Source organism: Macrosteles quadrilineatus, unplaced genomic scaffold, assembly GCF_028750875.1.
Source record: "Macrosteles quadrilineatus isolate MER2022 unplaced genomic scaffold, UCM_ALF_1.0 Scaffold_5__1_contigs__length_97177068, whole genome shotgun sequence".
Taxonomy (NCBI): domain Eukaryota; kingdom Metazoa; phylum Arthropoda; class Insecta; order Hemiptera; family Cicadellidae; genus Macrosteles; species Macrosteles quadrilineatus.
This window is the reverse complement of record NW_026542598.1, coordinates 20,917,386-20,936,929: the sequence shown is the minus strand read 5'-3', so window position 1 is coordinate 20,936,929 and position 19,544 is coordinate 20,917,386. Positions and strand designations below refer to the sequence as shown.

General features: G+C 35.7%; 1 protein-coding gene across 1 annotated transcript; it reads right to left on the bottom strand.

The window, feature by feature from the left end:
* Nucleotides 1-876: 876 nt before the first annotated feature.
* LOC128995381 (zonadhesin-like) lies at nt 877-19,544 on the bottom strand. Its single transcript, XM_054420392.1, has 10 exons — nt 19,311-19,544; nt 17,725-17,907; nt 16,926-17,087; nt 15,395-15,565; nt 11,884-12,021; nt 10,811-10,932; nt 9,307-9,415; nt 7,634-7,786; nt 5,557-6,480; nt 877-2,896 (listed from the first exon to the last, which is right to left on the bottom strand). Exons 1-10 carry the CDS (start codon nt 19,366-19,368, stop codon nt 2,631-2,633), a joined length of 2,286 nt encoding a protein of 761 aa, XP_054276367.1. The 5' UTR covers nt 19,369-19,544; the 3' UTR covers nt 877-2,630.

Sequence of the window (19,544 nt, the reverse complement as noted above, 5' to 3'; positions counted from 1 at the left end):
GTTAATCCACACCAGGGAGCATCGCATCCACCTTGCATGCCTATAAATATCCACAATTCGTATAAAAGGGGGGACATAACCGTTTCTGTATCATTATTATAGATATTTTTTAGGTTAATATAAATAAAATTTATGCTTAGAACATAATAAACTCTTTAATTGTATATTACCCTCATACATGAGCCCAAAACGTTTAATTTGAGACATAAATAAGGTCTTTAGGACAATTACTTCAAAAGATACAGCAAAAAATCTAAATTTCCAAAATGGCGGCAGTTTTTTCAAAATGGCGGCCGTTCCCCAACTGGGATTTCTTGGGACTTTGTGTGGGCCACTCAGGACATTGTTTTGAACATTTCCACCAATTTTCAGCCTGTTATCAATTTTGTCCGGGTCATAACCTAATTGCACTGGACTAATAAACTGAACTGGAGGAACTACTGATTTGAAAGCCCCGTGATAGTTGGATACAATTTCTATGAATAAAAATAAATTGTCTATTAGTCATGATGGCTGACTAGTATTTGGATAGACATCTCATCTAATTAGGTACTGTACTTATTTTATATCACATAAAAACAATATCAATTCATGATGGTCCTAGAACGTATCTTTAATATTTGATTGCCAGTACATCCATCCAGTATTTGTATTATGTAATTTTTTTATGTTTTAAGGTAAAAATCTGAGCATACAATTGACTTTTAAATACCGGTATGGATATCCCATCATTATGAACCTTGTCAGCCAATTTCTTCATTAGATAGAAGCCAGTTTAACAAAGTCGCTCTTAGAGTGTGCTACAGGCAAAATTAGATTTTTTTGTTATTTTTAAAAACTTTTTAATAAAGAGGAATTAACTAATTACAACACAAGTCACCAAAAGCAAATTTAATAGATGTTATCATTCAATATGAACGTAACTTACAGCTAATCTATTTACAATGGTTGTATTATTACAACATGCAACCCATTGATTATTTTGTTGAAGAGATGGGTTCTGGTGAAATCTGTAAGGCGCTGAACGAATTGTGTATATTCGTACTTGGTACAACTTTGTAGGACTTACGCTTCGGCTGTTACCATTTTCACCTACTCACTGACTGTTAGTTTGCAGGGGGGTCCTCATATTATGGCAGCAAAAACACATTTCACTCCACTTATTGTTGAAGGAGATCGTGAAAACGGAAAAATTGAGAATACAATGGATAATAACAGTTTTAGACATAAAACCAAAGCTAGACATATTTGAAATTTTTTTATAAAAAAAAAATAAACGGAAAACCCCCCTTAACCAACAATCTAAAGTTTTTGGTACAGACAAGTTTAAAGTCTTCAACGAGTATTTTAAGTGAAAATCAACTAAATTATTCAATCGAAAGAAAAGCAAAATCATAAATTAAGGTTTTATTAGAAAATCAATATTGGAGGAGGGGTTTCAGTTAAATACATGCTACGCCAACCCGTTGTAAAAAACTTGTGGAATACACCCAGCCGCTACACAGCATACCTAGAATCACCGAAATCGATAACAGTAAACCTTATGGAGTTTTTGCCTACCCTAAATGAAAGGACCCCTCCGCAAACCAACAGTCAGTGAAAAGTTGAAAATGGCGACACCTGAAACACGTGTCCTAAAAAGTTGTACTAAGTGCTTGCAGACAGAAGAATCAAGTGCAAATATATGTCATTGGTTTTTTTTTTTTTATTTCAATATTTTCAACATTATTTTTTTACCAATGGCATTACTCTCTTAAATTTGGTAAAACATAAAACGTTTTAGATTGGTTATTTTCACTTTACCAACACATTTAGACTCAATTACAACAAATGTTCCAATAATTAAACAAATTACCGTGGACAAAATTCAACAGTCATATATGCAATCCGTTAAAAATATACAAGACACAATTCTTAACCTTTTTAACTCTTTCAAATATTAATTTTAATATTTCAGGTTTTTGGAACTGCTGTACTGTATTATCAAATCACTTAAATATTTTCAAATGGCCTCTCACTTCTTTGTATTCTACATAAAATATAATAGGCCTACATAGTCAGGAGTTACTTCAACCACAGACTCCTCACTCCTTTATTAAGAGCCATAATAAAAATAACACATATGGCCATTAAAAAAGTATGTTTTATATGCTACCTTAAACATTTGTGAGCACACTCTTTTCAACTAAACTGAACACCTAATGATTTTTGTATTCATATTTTTCAGTTAACAAGCTCAAGATTTTTACATTTAATTTATTTGTTATAACCTGTATCAAAAGTTTTATTCTGTCTTAAGGCTGCTGGTAGTTATCATAATAAAGTCATGATTGAAAAGAATAAGAATACTGTAATTATAGGTACCGGTACCTAATTATTACACAACAACCAATAGTCAAAGTTTCTTAACAGTTGGGCTATGAGGTGTAAAGTTAGCACAACCCAAAAACAGATCACAAAAGCTGTTCATGAAATGGAATAGAAATTTAAAATGTAATAAACTGTTTTCTTTGTTTTTGTTCACACTATTTACTAGTGACAAAGAAAAAGAGTCCATAAATTTAAACAGATTAAACACTCCAATTTACTCATAGTTTTTAGTTGCCAATGTGCAATACCCTTTCCTCCATCTATCTCCGTGTTTCCTTCATCTGAATGTCCTCCATGCTCGGTCTAGCCAGGGTGAAGTCGAGCATTTCATCAGGAGGAAGGAACTGTATGTCAAGTTCATCATCCTCCATCCTCCGTCGGTTGATCCTTCTCCTTCGTACCACACAGACTGTCGCTAGAGCCATGATCAGGATCACCAATACTCCTGACACCAACACAATGATGTGAACCATCTGACTGGTTGGGCTGGAGGAAACTGCGTACCCGGCATGAACTGGCTCTTCCTCTGGAACATGAGTTGATTTGGTAACAACTTTAGAGAAAAGATGGGTAATCTTAGGATATGGTTGTAATGATAGGAACAAAAAGAAAAAGGCAGAGATACAGGGCCGCTTTAAGGGTCAGTGGCGCCCTGGGCAAACCCAAAAGCAGCGCCCCCTTATATATATATAACTATAAGGGTTTTGACCACAGCAGTGTAGGGAGGGGAAGAGGGAAGGGGGGTTGACTCATCAGTTCGCCGAAATTCACAGCAGGTGAGTTGGGGATTGGGATGAGTGCAAAATGAACTTGACAGTTGTTGCTATGCGAATGCCTCTTGCACTACGCAGTGATTGGATTACTGTTCAGTACAGTACAGTGTGGTGTACAGTTCATTACACACGTATTGAACGAGATTCTACTAAGAGAGTATGTTTTTTCCATGGTTCCTACTATAGGCCCGTGCATAGGGCCTATATATAGGCTACATTAGCGTGTTTTTTACCAGTTTTGTTTCGGGAGGGAGTTTTCAATTCCGTATCAATGCAAATACTGGTTAATACATTTCACTTTCTTTAAAACTACTTCTTGAGTTTGTTTTCTTTGAGCCAACAGCTTGCGGCTCCACTAGATTTTTATGCATTTTTCACTGTTTATAGGCCTACTTACTTGTATCAACACTTCTCTAGGCCTATTTATTTATTACTGGTTCACTAACTGCAGCCTGAGTGTCAACACTAACTAGTGGCTGTCACAGTTTAGGTTGTGTTGTGACTGATTTTACGACTGTGCAGCAGGCACAACACGAACACAACCTACTGACTAGTGAGGGAGGAGTACTGGACTCGGACTTCGGACTGGCGCCGCGCGGTAGTTGGTAGTTGTGACTTGTGGGGATGGGGGTGGGACTGGGAGGGAGAGGAGGGGCACGTCAACCGTAGGCATGTAGACTACAGCTGGCCTTGGTGCTATTCCCGTAATTTGCTGACGTCACCCAAATTGCAAACAAAAAATCAGCTGATGTATTGCTATATAAGTATATATTTGTTTTGATTTGATTGTTATTGTTTTTATAATTTTTCCCAATGGTAAAATTGGTGTTTGCAATCTGAGTAACGTCAGCATATGACAGGAATAGCACACCTATGTATTTTCCTTCCTCCATGCAGGCCTACCGCCCTGCCTCTGATAGTATAGTGAGTGCGCCTGGTTCACACTGCTGTCTGCCTTTCCCTGACTACTTGAGGTAGGCCTATAACCTGAAGGTCGAGTATTTTCAATTTTGTTGTATTTCTTTACTTTTGTAATGAGGGAAAATCACTTAACTACAAGTTGAAATCACCCATTTTATTTTTGAGATTCCGGCTGATAAAAAACCCTATTTTTCCTAGTGCGGGCGGTGGTTCAGGGCGCCCCTGGGCATATGCCCAGTCTGCCCGTTTATAAAAGTGGGCCTGCAGAGATAGGCTGACCATAACAGGAGGGAGATGAACTCCACAATAAGAATGGTAGCAGAAAATAATCCAAAAGAAATTATTTATTATTATAACAGTACGTTAAGTCAGTGACACTAACCTAGGTGCTTATTTCAAGCTAAATATGAATCACTTTACTAAGACAGCGACTTAACTTGTATACACATTTTCCATTGAAACCATTAACTTTTTTACGTTTCCTAACCATGAACAAAGATTTTGCATCAAATTGAAAACGGAGTATAAAACCCACAATGTAACTATAAAATATAAAATAGCAATAATTGTTCACTCAGCCAAAGATTTCTCTTTGCATTGAAACTGAGACAAGAGAGGTAGCATTAAGATACCATGCAGGTATGAGAAGTTTACAAACTAAGAAAGTACAGCGCAATCTCGATAGTCCGACATTTGTCAGACCGAAACGTAGTCCCCGTATCTCCCTTGAGTGCAAGGGAGGGAAAGCGAAAATGTTAAAAAAACAGTGAAGATGCATTACAAAAACTACTTTTAGTGGACATCGAGAACATTCTGTTCATTGAGAACTCCAACATTTAATTAAGAAGCCGTAACTAATGCAGCCTATGCAAGGGACCTAGGGAATGGGGTCAAGAGAGTCATGACCCCCCCCCCCAAAAAATCAATCTACTTTTTAACTACTTTCATAGGTAAACTTACTACTGGTTAAAAAATTTATTTAAGTCAGTTCTACGATCATGTTTTTCCCCCTTTTTTGTGCTTGTAAACCTAAATAAAAGTTTGATTATTTACATTGACTGTCTTTTTAACCCATATCTCATTATTAATTGCCTTGTAGTGTACAGTGATTCTATTTTAAGGGTACTCTTGGTAATCCATAATATTTGATAATTGGACAAGGGCCCGGTACCACATCTGTCAGATTATCAAGAGTATACTCAACTACAGCAAGTCAAGTGCAGCTGCTTAAAGCCTGGCATGTATCTCACAAACACAGAGATGTACATGCAACGGTGTACAGTCATACTAAACTACATGTTGTTAATAGTACTCATCTGACCACAATGAGGGCCAAACAACACAGAAGTTTGGATAACCAGCTACAGATAATTGAAACTCTGCTGTATCAAAGTAGTTTAAGTATCTCTTTTGAATTAATGATCGTCCTACACATTTCTGACTTAGACTTACCCTAGAATAAGACACTGCTTACTTGAAGTTAATCTCTTACCTCTTGGTTTATATTTTGTTTTCCACCTGGGAGATGCAGATGTTGTTGTTGAATCAGTTGGAGGATGATTCAGAGTTGTGTTATGTAGAGCTGTTGTCAGGTGTGAAGTTGTGTTAGGCAGAGCTGTTGTCGGGTAAGAAACAGAAGTTGTTTTGTTGGCCAAATTTGTAGGTTTTGGACCTAGAGGGGGCAACTTTGGCATTTTAGGTGGCTCTCGCACCCAAACTGGATGCAAAACATCATTTTTAGATTTGGGGACTTTTTCTGTTCGGTTAAAAAACCTCTTAGGACTTTGAGTGGTAACAAGAGTTGAAGTGGGGATTGTAGTATTTCTTACATACTTTGTGAAAGGCCCAATGGTTTTTGGATTTCTAAACACAATAGGTGGAGGGAGAGTAACAAATTCAATTTTAGGTTTTAATGTTATCTGCGGTGTTTTGGCCTGACTTTTAGTTGACTTAGTAAATTGAACTGAACTTTTTGTTGTAAATCCAATTGAACTCATTTTTGCATTTGTTGATGTTGTCATATTGGGCAGCAAAGAAAATGTCGTTGATACTCTGGAAGTAGTATTCAGCTTTGCTTCAGTTTGGCTTGTAACTGGTAAATTGATAGTGGTTGGTAAGAAAATTATAGGAGGCTTAGCAACTGTTGTGAATGGGCTTTTTGTTGATGGTGTTATGTTATAAGAAGCTGATTCATTTTGGTGTGTTTCAGAAGTAACTTTAGAAATTCGTGGTTTATATGAAGTTGGATAATCAGGAATGGAAGTGGCGGAATTGTTCTTAGTTGTAGTAGGTAAGTTAGGCGTGGTTGTATGCATAACGATGGAGGTTTCAATTTTGGAAGTAGTCTTGACTGCTTCAGTGGATATGTTAGGTTGTACTTTGGTTGTTTCACTCTCAGCTGTTACATCTGGGGTACCTGGAAATCAATAGAAAAATAAATTATTTACGTATAAGCTAGTTTATTTGCAATGTCTAAATATGTAAATTTTATGTAAAGCAGACACTATAGTCCGTTCACGAATTTTAGTCAGTTTAAGGGGACGGTTTCCTAGGTTCCCTGACCACTTTTTTAGATGAATCTATATATCAGCTGATCAGCCGTCGGCTGTTGTTTCAAAGATAGGGTGAGGTGATGGGCATGAAATATTTTCCCCTCAAACCGCGTAAATGTTTTGAAAGGAGTATAGGCCTAACAGGAAGTAGGCATAAATAAATTGTTTCTATATATTATGTTATGTGGAAAATCAGTTTTTAGGTTATAAATATTGTGGTACTAGTTCTGAAACGCTGGTGTACTAGGGAAAAAGCTTAAATAAAAGTTATTTGTGCAACTAGTGAGCAAAGGGAGCAATTGACTCACTCGAGAGAAATACTTACTCACGAGCCGTAGGCGAGTGGGGAATGGTTTCTCGAGTGAGGCATTTGCACTTTGCACTCGAGCTGCGCATTGTATTTTTCCTACAGTTACCATAAAACATAAAACAAATAAATTGGTAAATAAACGTAACATAATTTTACACAGAAGTAAACTTTTTAAATGACATTTAATGATACAACAGTACAACAGCTGACCAGCTGATTTACAGCCAGTGCTGCCAACATATTTCGCGCGCATACAACCTTGTCTGCATGTTAGGCGCTCACTATTTCGTGCCTTCACGTTGCAAATCTGGAGCGAGTGAGACAATGTAATTAGAGTGAGACAATGTTAACATTGTCTCACTGATGAGCGAATTGGCCACTTTGCTTTCTCAAATCAGTGAGAGAACATGTACATTGTTAGGTAACTGTAGGAAAAGGTACTTTTATTTATTTTTATAGTCACTCAAAAATAAACAATTATAATTTAAGAGTATAGCAAGATATTATACTTTTATAATTACACCCATTCATAGTTATTCCTCACAGTGAGAGCCATTATTGGGAACCGCCCAAACTTACGGAGGCAATTTTCCTGGGAGTCTTTTTATAGTCTTTCTGATACCAATCATTTGGAGTGTATTAAATCATCCTTGCAATCAGAACACAGTCAGCAACTTTTATTTCCAATGCAATCCTGGTAGTCTTACCTGCTGCACACTTGTGCACATAGTCAGGACAGCAAGTGTTGTTGCTGATGCAGTCTTGTGTGCACTCACACATTGAAGGCTCTCTTGCAGCTAGAAAGCAGCGACCTTCACAGCTGCTGTGGACATCTTCAGTAGTAGTCTCAGTATCACCAGCTGAAATGTGAATGGACTTGACAATCACACAAGTGTAATAAGAAGTGTACGTTCACTACATTTGTATTAATGAAGTTCCTTAATCAAATTACTAGTTAGATTGATCCAAATTTTTATAGTTTTGAAGCTCAAAACCCACACAGCACAGGTAGGGCACCGAGGTCAAGGGGGGGCAGCGCCGACGGTCCGACTGTTACCGCTCATCGCAATTGCGAAAAGTAACGTCTTTTCCGTGACCGCGGGACACGATGATTATGCCTTCAAGACCGAAGAAGATATTCATGATTTTGTCGCAATCATGGAAAAATATTACGTTAATTCCGTGACCGCGGGAGACAAAGATGATTTCTACAAGACCGAAGAATATATCTATGATTTTGCCGCTGTTGCGGAAAAAAAGATTTTGTTTCTGTGACCGTGGGAGACCAAGATGTTATCTTCAAGACCGAAGAAGATATTCATGATTTTGTCGCAGTTGCAGAAAAAAGATTAATTTGTTTCCGTGACAGCGGGAGACCAAGATGTTATCTTCAAGACCGAAGAAGATATTCATGATTTTTCCGCATTCGCAGAAAAAAGATGACTATGTTTCAGTGACTGCGGGAAACGATGATCATGTCTACGCAGGATACATTCAAGGAACGCAGGAGATCTTCAAGATTTGGACGCAATCACAAGAAACAATGACGATGTTTCCATGACTGAGGGAGGCGAATAAAAAACGTCTGTGAGTTTTTGGATTTTGCCGTGATCGCGGCTTTTACTGAGATGACCGAATAAAACATAAGTGGTTTTATCGCATCCACATGTAGTGCGGGGGGCGCCGCTCAATGTACTTGCCACTGCCCAAGACATTTTCATTGAGCAACCATTATCAGGATTTTTGAGGTTGTAGGTAATGTAGGGATTCTAAAAGATAATAATTGTTGAGCAAGTGCTTTACAACATAGGTACATCCAGCTCAAAAACATACATTACTCAAATCAAATAAATAGTGTAAGCACCAAGAGCTAATAATCTTGGAACTATGCAATTTATAATAACATAATAATAAATCTTTACCAGTCATAACTCATAAGGTTTACATTCAACACCAATGACAAAGTCAAAATTACCTAATATTAATTTATCTAGAATTACATCACTTCAAGTTCAAATAAATTGCATAGCTTTTTTATTTACACTGATTACCTGTGCAATATTGTGTTGTTGTCCACATGGCTATGATGGAAAAGACATTCCTGACATGAGTCTCACTACCCGTGTTTTCATGTATATGCATAAAATCAAAATGTATGCTGCAATTTAATTGAAGTTAAGTCTATATTGTAGCATTAGAGTAAATAACTAAAATAAATACAAAATTATACAGCATTTTCTCATATTTCTGCCCAAAGTAAATAAACTACCCACAACTACTGTATAAGTACAGTAAGACTCCATTACTAAGTACTGTGTTGCTCAAATCATTTCTATCGCTTAATAAAAATGACTGTTTTGGCTTTGATCATTTAACTTACCTGGTGTGATGTTTAATGACACGGCACATTCTGCTCCCTCGGCTAGTTTGACATCATCGATAGCAATGTCACCATCATAGCTAGCTCCTCTCACTCCTTCCATCACTATCTACAAATATACAATGTTGGACCATAATATGGTTAAATTTTTTCCATTTGTTTAGATTTTCTGTTTATGTTTCGTTATTAAAACAATTGGATGAAGTTGTTTGGGAGGGTGGATTTGTTGTATGTACAATTGGCTACTTAAAATTAAACACTTAAAATATAAAAAATAAAAATAGATAGTTTAAATCTTTGAATATACCACAGGGGTTTATGATCATTGATCACAATGAAAAATAGGAACATAAATTATATGTGGTAGACTGTGATATCACATATAATTTGATATCACAGTCTACCACATATAATTTATGTTCCTATTTTTCATTGTGATCAATGATCATAAACCCCTGTGGTATATTCAAAGATTTAAACTATCTATTTTTATTTTTTATATTTTAAGTGTTTAATTTTAAGTAGCCAATTGTACATACAACAAATCCACCCTCCCAAACAACTTCATCCAATTGTTTTAATAACGAAACATAAACAGAAAATCTAAACAAATGGAAAAAATTCCAATCACGTGTTTTATTTAGAGTGTGGTGTTAAAATAGAGAAGTTTGCACAATACATATTTTTGGTTGAGTTTTTGACCACGGGGCAAACTCTAGTAGAAATAAATATATTGCTGTATCTATGAAAATACAAGGTATTGTAAATCCGAGAGACTTCATGATGAACAACAACTGCTTATCTAAATAGGCCTGGTAATAGAAAAAAATTGCAATCCCATATAAGGCACTGCTTAAAAAATTGATGATATTTTCACGACTGTGAAAGTTGGTTATGATATTACAGTACCTTGAACTCGACTTGATCAAAAATATCAGGCTGGCACACCTCTCGCTATAGTAAAATTTCCTTTGCCAATATTGTTATTGCCCTAATAATCTTCTTTTACATTTGATATGGTATTTATTTTTATGTTTAAATTGGGCTTCCATTTAAATTGGGTAGTTATAATTTTTATTGTTGTTTTAAAAAACATTATTTCAAAAGACAGGGTGTAGTATAATCCATGGCCCTCAATGAAACAGGATTCAAACCCCAAGTATACAATGCTATGGTCTTGGCCAAGGATGTTTGGTTGGTTCAGACCTGAGGGTCTACCTCACTAGTAAAGTAACACTGTTTCATCAAAAAACCAAGTAGTCGTAATACCAATGTTATTCATTTTATATGAATACAGTTCTGTAACTCCTCTAAATTAAGGATACCTGTTTTAATTTTCTTTTAAGAATTTCTGCTCACCAATCAGAGTGATGCTCACAAACATTTACATGTATATTTTTAGTTTAGAATTCAGTATAGAAATATGGCACTACTTAAACCTGAAATGGAGTTATTTAACAATTAAAAATGATGAAAAAGTATATGTCCTTAACAATAAGAATACCTGAAAACTGGAGGAGGTTTCAGGAAGAGGAATTACAGCTTGCAGCCATTGATTTCCTTGGTCTCCAGACTTGTTGAATAGCAGAACTGTGTCCTGCTTGTGAAGATAAACATTAAGAGTTCCTGAAAAATGTATTTATATGTTTAATTAGTATATATGTAAGTTATACTACACACTTTGGATACTGAAATAGACCGTTTTTTGTGTTTTTTTTTATGGAAGAAAACGAAAACATAATTGATTTAATCTCTTATGGAGTGTGCTACAAAGTTGAAGGTCTGCGGTTTTTCATACATGATAGTTGACAGTAACATAAAGGATGCTATTGTTTACATTAAGTTGCCTATGTATTTTAAGTGACAAAACTACACAAGACATTGCACTCCAATCAACACTCATATTTGAGTTAAAAAATAAGCTCCATCTTAATTGATAATATGGTAATAATGGTATTGTTTTGTGAGTATAGCACTTTTAAAATTTAACTTAAGAGGGTTCCCTACCCCCGCCGAAAAACATCAGAAAACCGCTTCGCGCGGTATCATATAGCGATTCTAGTTTTAACATTTAAATTGTGAACCAAACACCATTTTGTATATAAAGAGTGGTTCTACTAAGTTTGCTTTTTAAAAAATGTCTATGCTTACGCAATCAAGGGCAACGACTTGTCAAAGTTAGTGAACTTTACAGTTAAATAATAATATCTTTTTATGAAATTATCGATTTTTAATAAAGCAATATTAGTGCGAAATTTAACTAAAAATATCAAGTCACTTTCAGTTTCAAGAAAAGATTATTTTTTGTATGTGCAAAATGAAACCGCGTAAAACCTTGCACGGCGAAAAGTGCTATGATTCTGACGGACTCTAGCGGCCTTTATCGAAACTACTGTCTCGCGGAGGCGTCCTGGCGGTGACACGACCAGCAGACAGCAATCCTATGGAATATTTTGTCGTCTTGTAGTTCCAACTAAACTCACCAGAGTCGCAGAAAATTGAAAACAGTTCGAGGTAGGGAACCCCCTTAAATGAGAAAGAAATCTATCATACCAGATTGGAAGTTCATTTATTCACCTGTTGAGCTGCCATACATGTGATACCAAAATATAAAGCATGCTCCAGAATCAGTGATAGCGTTGAACACAGGAGAAAACAACCTTGCAGTGTCATTCTGTAGTCGAGGACTTGACACTTCCAGGTACATGTAGTGGCCTGTCACACATTGCAGGGGTTAGTAAAATATTAAAACTTAAGAGACCAATCATTCAATTGTTTCATAAAAATGAATTAATAGGTAACTTCTTATTTTAAAATATAATCATAGATATAATTTGCCATTGGGCTATTTACTTATTGCTATAAAAAAAAGGTTGACGTCAACTGTCTAACCATAGATCTACTATTCAAGGTTTGGAATGTTCACTATCAAAGTAAAATGCTAAAGAGAATAGTAAGTCTAGGCCAAATTTGTGATTTTTAGAAATAAGGGATAACAGCTAACATCTATATATATAATTCCGTAAGTCAAATTTTTGTAAAGAAATTGTGAGTGACTGGATGGCCGTAGAAGGATGGGAGGGGTCTTATTTTAAAGGTCTTGACGTGAATTTTGAGGGAAAACTATTCATTTTTCTTAATTTTTTACCATAAATTCGCAACAGAATAAAACTTTTCCCATTAAAACAACATGGGGTTTAATTTGTTTACATTATTTTGAAATTAAAACAGCTGTGCCACAGATTTGAAAACAGTGATCAATACACGCATTTGGTTTACTTTTAGCCAGTCAACTATGAAATGTATACTATAATAAAACTGAAATATTGAAGATTAGTCGGAAAAACGTCTGCATTCTTTGTTTATATTTAAATCATATACTCAAGTTTCATTTTTTCATGCTTTTACGTTATTGTCGTGTTAAAGGAATAAACGACATAAAATAAATATTCTGTATAAATAATCAAAGAGTCGAAATTAAATCTAACTTCTGTTTTGTTTTTATTTTTAAATCATATGTTCAAGTTTATTTTAAATTTTTTTTTTTTATCACAATTTTATTTACAATCTGTTCATTTTTAGAACATTTAGCAAATACAATAACAAATTTTAATAAAACGTTAGTTAATCTCTGTCCATTGACAGAGCTAACTTAAAAATATTTCAATGAAAACATAAATATGTAAATAAACAAGGGAAAATTAAATTGTTCAAACAAAACGTGTGCTTAGATCCAAAACATGAATCCTTTTTAGCCTGTATATACTGGTGCTGTTGTCCAAGAGGTTTAGAGCCAGGTGATTAGGGTGATTTTCAAGTTTCTTTAGATATTTTGCACTAAATTTGGTTATTTCCTCTTCAACCGTAGGAATTCCACTGTCCTTGTGAAGGATATTGTTATTAACATACCACGGGGCTTGCAGAATGAACCTTAAAACTTTTGACTGAAATCGTTGGATAATGTTTATGTTCGACATACTGGACGTTCCCCACAGTTGGATTCCATAAGTCCAAATTGGCTTCAGTATTACTTTGTATAGTAATAATTTATTTGCAATGGTCAATTTTGATTTACTATTTAGGAGCCAGGAAAGATTTTTAAATTTTAAATTTAGGTACATTCTTTTATTCCAGATATGGGTTTTCCAGGTTAATCTTTTGTCAATCGTCATGCCGAGATATTTCACATCGTGGGATTGCGGAATTTGGACATTATTTAAGGTTACAGGAGGACAAGTACCTAATCTGGTAGTGAAGGTCACATGAGTAGATTTGCTCTCATTCACTTTTATTTTCCATGTTTGCAACCATTCTTCTAAGTCATCTAGGGAATTTTGAAGATTAAGTGAAGCTACCACTGGATCAGGATGGGACGCTAAAATAGCTGTATCGTCAGCAAAAGTGGCCACAGAAGTATTCAAATGATGTTGTTTTCTTTATATTTCTACACATTTTAAGGTTAAGGTTGTGTGAATATATACAACTAAAATAACCTATAAATGTTATTGGTTCTAAAATGGTGTATTTGCATTCCTTCGTAAGTAAACTTTTTTAGTGCAGTGAATATACAACGTAGAGTAATCATATTCGATCATACTTTTATAAAATCACCAGGGATTCAAGATGTTTTGGCATGTAGGCTGCTGGATATATATTCTTTTCATTATAAGTACTGTAATTAATATGAACGCCAGGGGAATACCACAAAGGCGGGGAACTGTTCATAGGAATGACAGTGCGCATAGGAGAGCAAGAGTAGATAATGACGAACTTAATCAAGATATGTTACAACCCCTTTTTAGGAGACCCATGGTAGACGAGAGAAATGTAAAGATCCATGATGCAGGATTACTGGACCAAGAGTACGGTACATTCAATGTAGTGCTCTTCATTTTAGAGAAGAACTAACGAATAATCATTTTATGACATGTTGCCATAACGGACTTATTAACCTTCCTCAGTCAAAAACTAATGTAGAACTTAAAAGTTTGTTTGAAGAGAGCCCACAACTGTATAAATTCATTCGACAATGCAACAGTGCGATGGCTTTTGCTTATTTTTCAGCCAGTAAGAAAGATATTCCAGGAAAAGGACCATACTGTTTCAAAATTCAAGGACAGATTTATCGTTCAATCTCAGATTTGCTGCCTCAACATGATGAAGACCCCGTGTATGGCCAATTGTACATTATTGACACATCAACAGCAACAGAAATTCGTCAAAGGCGTCGAGAAAATAGCGACTTAAAACCTGAAATATTGTCAAAACTAGCTGAAATTCTATTAGAAAATCCATTTGCACAAATTTACAAAAGAGCTTCGGAAGAAATGGTTGTACAAGGTGACAGTGAATTAGAACTTAGGTTTGTAGACAGGATAAATATGGATCGTCGTTACGCCTACTGCAGATGAAATTGCAGGCGTCTTCAATTCATCTGAAGGCGAACCTCCAATGAATTTTTAAAATTCCAAACAGGGAAGCTTTTATTTATCCTCATTAACCACAAGACCAAAGCTACCTTAGTAAACCAGTATTTATTCACAAACAATGATATGTTTGCTGCCTTTTCATGTTAAACCACTGGAGTGATTCAAATTATTTATTGAAAATGACATCAACAAAAGCAAACAAAGAAGAACAACAAACTGGTTTTTATACAAAAGATATGGTGTAGGGATGCCTATTCTGACACATAGATAATGTTATTCTGAGTTTGTTTAAATACCGGTATTGCAAAAAGTTGTTTTACATTTGAGCTTTTTAGGGACTTATGTCCCTACAAGCCACTAGTACTTTAGATTAGAGAGAGTTCAGGTAAGCCACATTACGTACGGAAGACCCAAAAACACAATATTTCCTTCAGCCTCCTGGGAGACTTTGTTAAGTGTAGTCCCCATGGGCCCTGAGGACAGAATATTGGGTAAGCCTATCTTCTGTGTGTAGAATGACCTACTGTGACTTTCTTTAAGGTGAGCTATAACTCAACTGCTATCCCTTTATTCAAAGGACAAGAACATGATAGTTACCCATTTACAGAAACTATAAACATCTCAGTAACTAAATCGATTATTTGTTTAAGTATATTTACCATTCAAGCCAGGGCCCAGAGTGTGGTCAAAGGACGGCCCAGTGCCCACGTGACCAGAGGGTGTGGCAAAGTTGTGTCTTCTCCAGTCAAAGTCATGGTTTTGGTCGTGAGTCCAACCACACAAGTCCTCACTCTCAAAGTCACACCACTTCTGGGCTGTCACTTGATCCTCTGAACATGGAGTTACAATTGTTTATATGATTGTGTGTTCATATTTGTGTGAATCAAACACCTATCAAAGATAAGAGTTACAAAATGTGAGAATACAGGTTAACCTCACTAAGTGGTAGATGTGTTCTAACAAAGTACGGTGATATTTTCTAGAATATCAGGTACAGGATTTGAAACCAACAAAGATCAGTGTATTGGGTGTGCATTTTACAATATTTTCACTCCAGAGTAAGGCGGGACCAAACACACCAATAGCCACCACCCTCAGGTCTTGTTGTGTTCGCGAGCGTAGCACAGGTGGGGATGGCCCGGTCAGTAATAGTTCTGACTCTACTATCTCTGTGAAACATTTTTAATTGGAGAAAAGTAAAACTTTTATGATATAAATTAGTAATTACTAATAACTCCTTTGATTTTAAAGGTAGTAAGTTTTAAATGAACAGCCAAATTTTTCTACATAGGATTTATGTCTTATTCAAGCCTAAAAGCTCACCGAGCCAGCATAGGCTACTGGGCTAGTTAACGAGTTGCAAGTAAAAAAACAAGTTTGTACCTTGAAAACATTATATAGGCTATACTTGACCCTTGTTGAGTTATCAAGTTGTACAAGCTATGAATTCCCAATTACCGCTTTCTGTTAAGTTATATTTTATTTCTCCACTAAAGGAACATTTTGCACAAAGGTGTCTTTATAAAGGTATCCAAGGTTGTTCATGATACCACTTTAACACGTTCGCGGCGGCATGGGAGCGATCGCTCCCATACGGAACCCTAATGCCATCCTTGGTGCGATCGCTCCCAAGCTGCATAGCAGTACGAAATGATTTATTTTTAAGCCAGGATTAGAGCTAGAAACTTGAAACCTCCCACAGCACTGCTCAATAGTATACTGTATTTTGATGTGGTGTAGGTTGGTAGTAATATTCCCCGTAAAATCCCCATCTTGCAATCTCAAAATCGACTTTTTGTCTCGTCTTTATCCCTCCATTTGGCAATATAATTCCAATGGGACCGGCTACGTTCCAAGCAGTGCTGCTATCTGTGGGTGTTTAGCGAACTACGTCGACTCTCGTTGTAAAGCAGGACATCCTCGCACGTTATTTGCTATTTGTCAGACCGAAATTTGAAAGCCAATCACACGCGGCAATCGGGTTTGTTCGACACTGAGGGCTGCGCCGCACTGGGGATACGCCCGCCATTTGACGTGCCACCGCGAACATGTTAATTTATTCGATGCTCCACAATTGGATTGACCACACTGTCAAAGCTGACTATTCCTCTAGTCTACTTCTATTTTACTACTCATTTTAGTTGGTAACTACGTATTCTAGTGTTAACTTGTGTGGTAGATGCTACAAACCTCTGCAGGTAGGTGCAGTGTCGTTCCACACGGCCCCGTTGCAGTAGATACTCTGAGAGCCAATGAGAGTGTAGCCGGGGTCGCAGTGCACAGTCAACAACGCCCCTCGGTATGTCTCTAGCACCTGACCATGAGGTACATCCACTGGCATACATCCACTGCCTGTGAGAGCACAAACCATAATACACATCCTTGAGTAATATGATTAGTCATTAATAGCTAATAACTAAAAGAAACTCAAAACAATCCCAAGTTTAATGATCCATTTATTTATAACCATTATCAACTGCCGATAGGTTTTGAATCAGTAGATAAAGCTCGATAACCTATTCAACCATCATCAATACAATTGCCAAACAAACAGGTATGAAGCAAATATAAACAATGTAAGGAGTGACAATGAGCGCGGGAGGTTTTAGATTTGTTGGGGACGCAAGGAAGAGAAACATTCCACCACAAGGTTATACACAAGGAGGGGGACACAATTATCTCTTGGGCCCAAAGCCCATTACATTTTAACCGTGGGTCTGCAATTAATTTCTTTTTACTTTACTTTCTGGCTGAATTGCAGCAAACCTCCACCTCAAATTTTAAGAGGCTTACGTTCTTCAGGGTAAACTATTATTGGAATTACATAACACTTTTTTGGTGTTTGTAAATTGAAAAACTGGTACATCTGTTGGTTACAGTTTTTGTAGATTGGGTTGTAGAAGCTCTAGTAGGAAAAGATAGAATTTTTTAAGCACAGGATGGAACAACCTTAATAAGAACATATAATATAGCAATGTACTTGACTTACTGATGCACACAGGTAGTGGAGTGTCCCATTTGCCACGGACACACGCAGAGTATTTGTCTCCCAGGACCTGATATCTACGCAGACACACGTACTTGGCCACTCGTCCTTTGCTGCGGAGTTGTACTCGCCCTCCCCTCAACACCCTCACTGGACACTTGAGACTGTCTCTCAATCCAAATATTACTGTAACGTAGACAGGCAAAATATATTTACGTCAACACAATTTCAGGTACCATACAGAGGATAAGAATTCAAATCAGTTTAAGAAAAACGAAATCAACTTTTAACCACAATTTGATTAATAAAGTCAAATAAATATCCGCTATTAATTATGTTTTAGATCAGTTTTTACTTTTCCTCCCTAAACATAGTACATGGAGAAAGTATAGTTTTTGTTAACATTTTTGAGTTTGGCTTTTGGGTGGAAAATATCATCCATCCCTTTAAGGCTTCCCTGAAACGTTAAAAATAAATATTTTGAAAATTGATAAACACTTGGAAATATACATAGATCAGTACCCACATACCCAATTTTATGAAAGTGTTATACAGAAATTTGGTATATTTTTTTAACTTTATCCTGCTCTGACCTACACTAAAGGTACACTCTTCTGCCAAAATAAGCTAAAGAATTTTAAAAGGTTTCTCAAAATGAAAATAACAAACTATTGATATTTAACCAACTGTTTGAATTTAAATAAAAGGAAATCCCATTTCACTGTATATTATCATTTTTATAGTTAGTTTATGTATTTTCAAAAATTCACAAATCTGTTACTCTTTAAATGGAAAAGTTAGTAAAATTCATCTGAGTTTAAATTTAATCATAAGTCAAATTATGTTTAACGTGTTTATCTATTATTGTTTAACTATTAGCATTGACTATTGGATACAGAAGCTATTAGGTATAGTATAAATAAACTTGTATTGTAGAACTTAATGAAATAATGTCCTTGGCCCTGATGGATTTCATTAATTGTTCTTGTTTGAAGTATAACTTATAGCCTGTGTGTTAAAGTAAAACATAATATGGTTATAGGTCTTGTCACTGTGTTACGATGTAATTCATTATTAATATACTTGTTAATCTTTGTCATTTGTCAATTCCATGTACGGTATGTTTCAATTTAAACTTTCAACCTGAAACGATTTAATTTTTTTTGTTTTAAAAATGGTGTACTTATTTTTAATTGTTATTAAGTAATTTGGTGTGAACATACACACTTTTTCCTTTTTTAAGAAGTATGAAAGCTAATATTACAATCGACTCAACATCATGAGAGGGGAAGACGAATAGTCAATGACGATAGTGAGATCAAAATGCTGTGCACAAGCCTTTTGAGGCTTATGCATCAAACTTTTTAAAATAGAATATTTATATTCTATACTGAATAAATAAATAAAATACAGCTTAAAGGAAATAATACTGAAGTTTTATAAAACTTATTTGTTAAAATATTTCAAGGATCTCTTTATTTCTCTGGGTGCGTCTCTACTTTTTTTATATTTATTTTACAGTAAGGTGTAAAATTAATATTGTTGGTTTCTTTTTTAATTGCAACTTATATCTCGTAAACATCACTTACCTTGGTTAATAGCTAGAAGGATGGTGAGCAGGACCAGATGTATAAACAACCACTCCATGATCTTAACAGGACACAAGCTAAAAGCCACAGGACATACTCCCCCACACTCTTATCTGCTTCCTCCCCACTGATAACACTGCAAAACTGCTTCCTCTCCATCACCTTCTAGGAAACTTACTCCCCAGTGTAAAAATAATTCTTGAATAGTTTGTGAGATAACAAAAACCGCTTTCT

Coding starts and splice junctions, on each gene's coding strand:
- LOC128995381 (XM_054420392.1), bottom strand. CDS start 19,368: ATGGAGTGGTTGTTTATACATCTGGTCCTGCTCACCATCCTTCTAGCT. Junction 17,908..19,310: donor CCTTCTAGCTATTAACCAAG/GTAAGTGATGTT, acceptor TCTACGTTACAG/TAATATTTGGATTGAGAGAC. Junction 15,566..16,925: donor CACTGCACCTACCTGCAGAG/GTTTGTAGCATC, acceptor CTCCATGTTCAG/AGGATCAAGTGACAGCCCAG.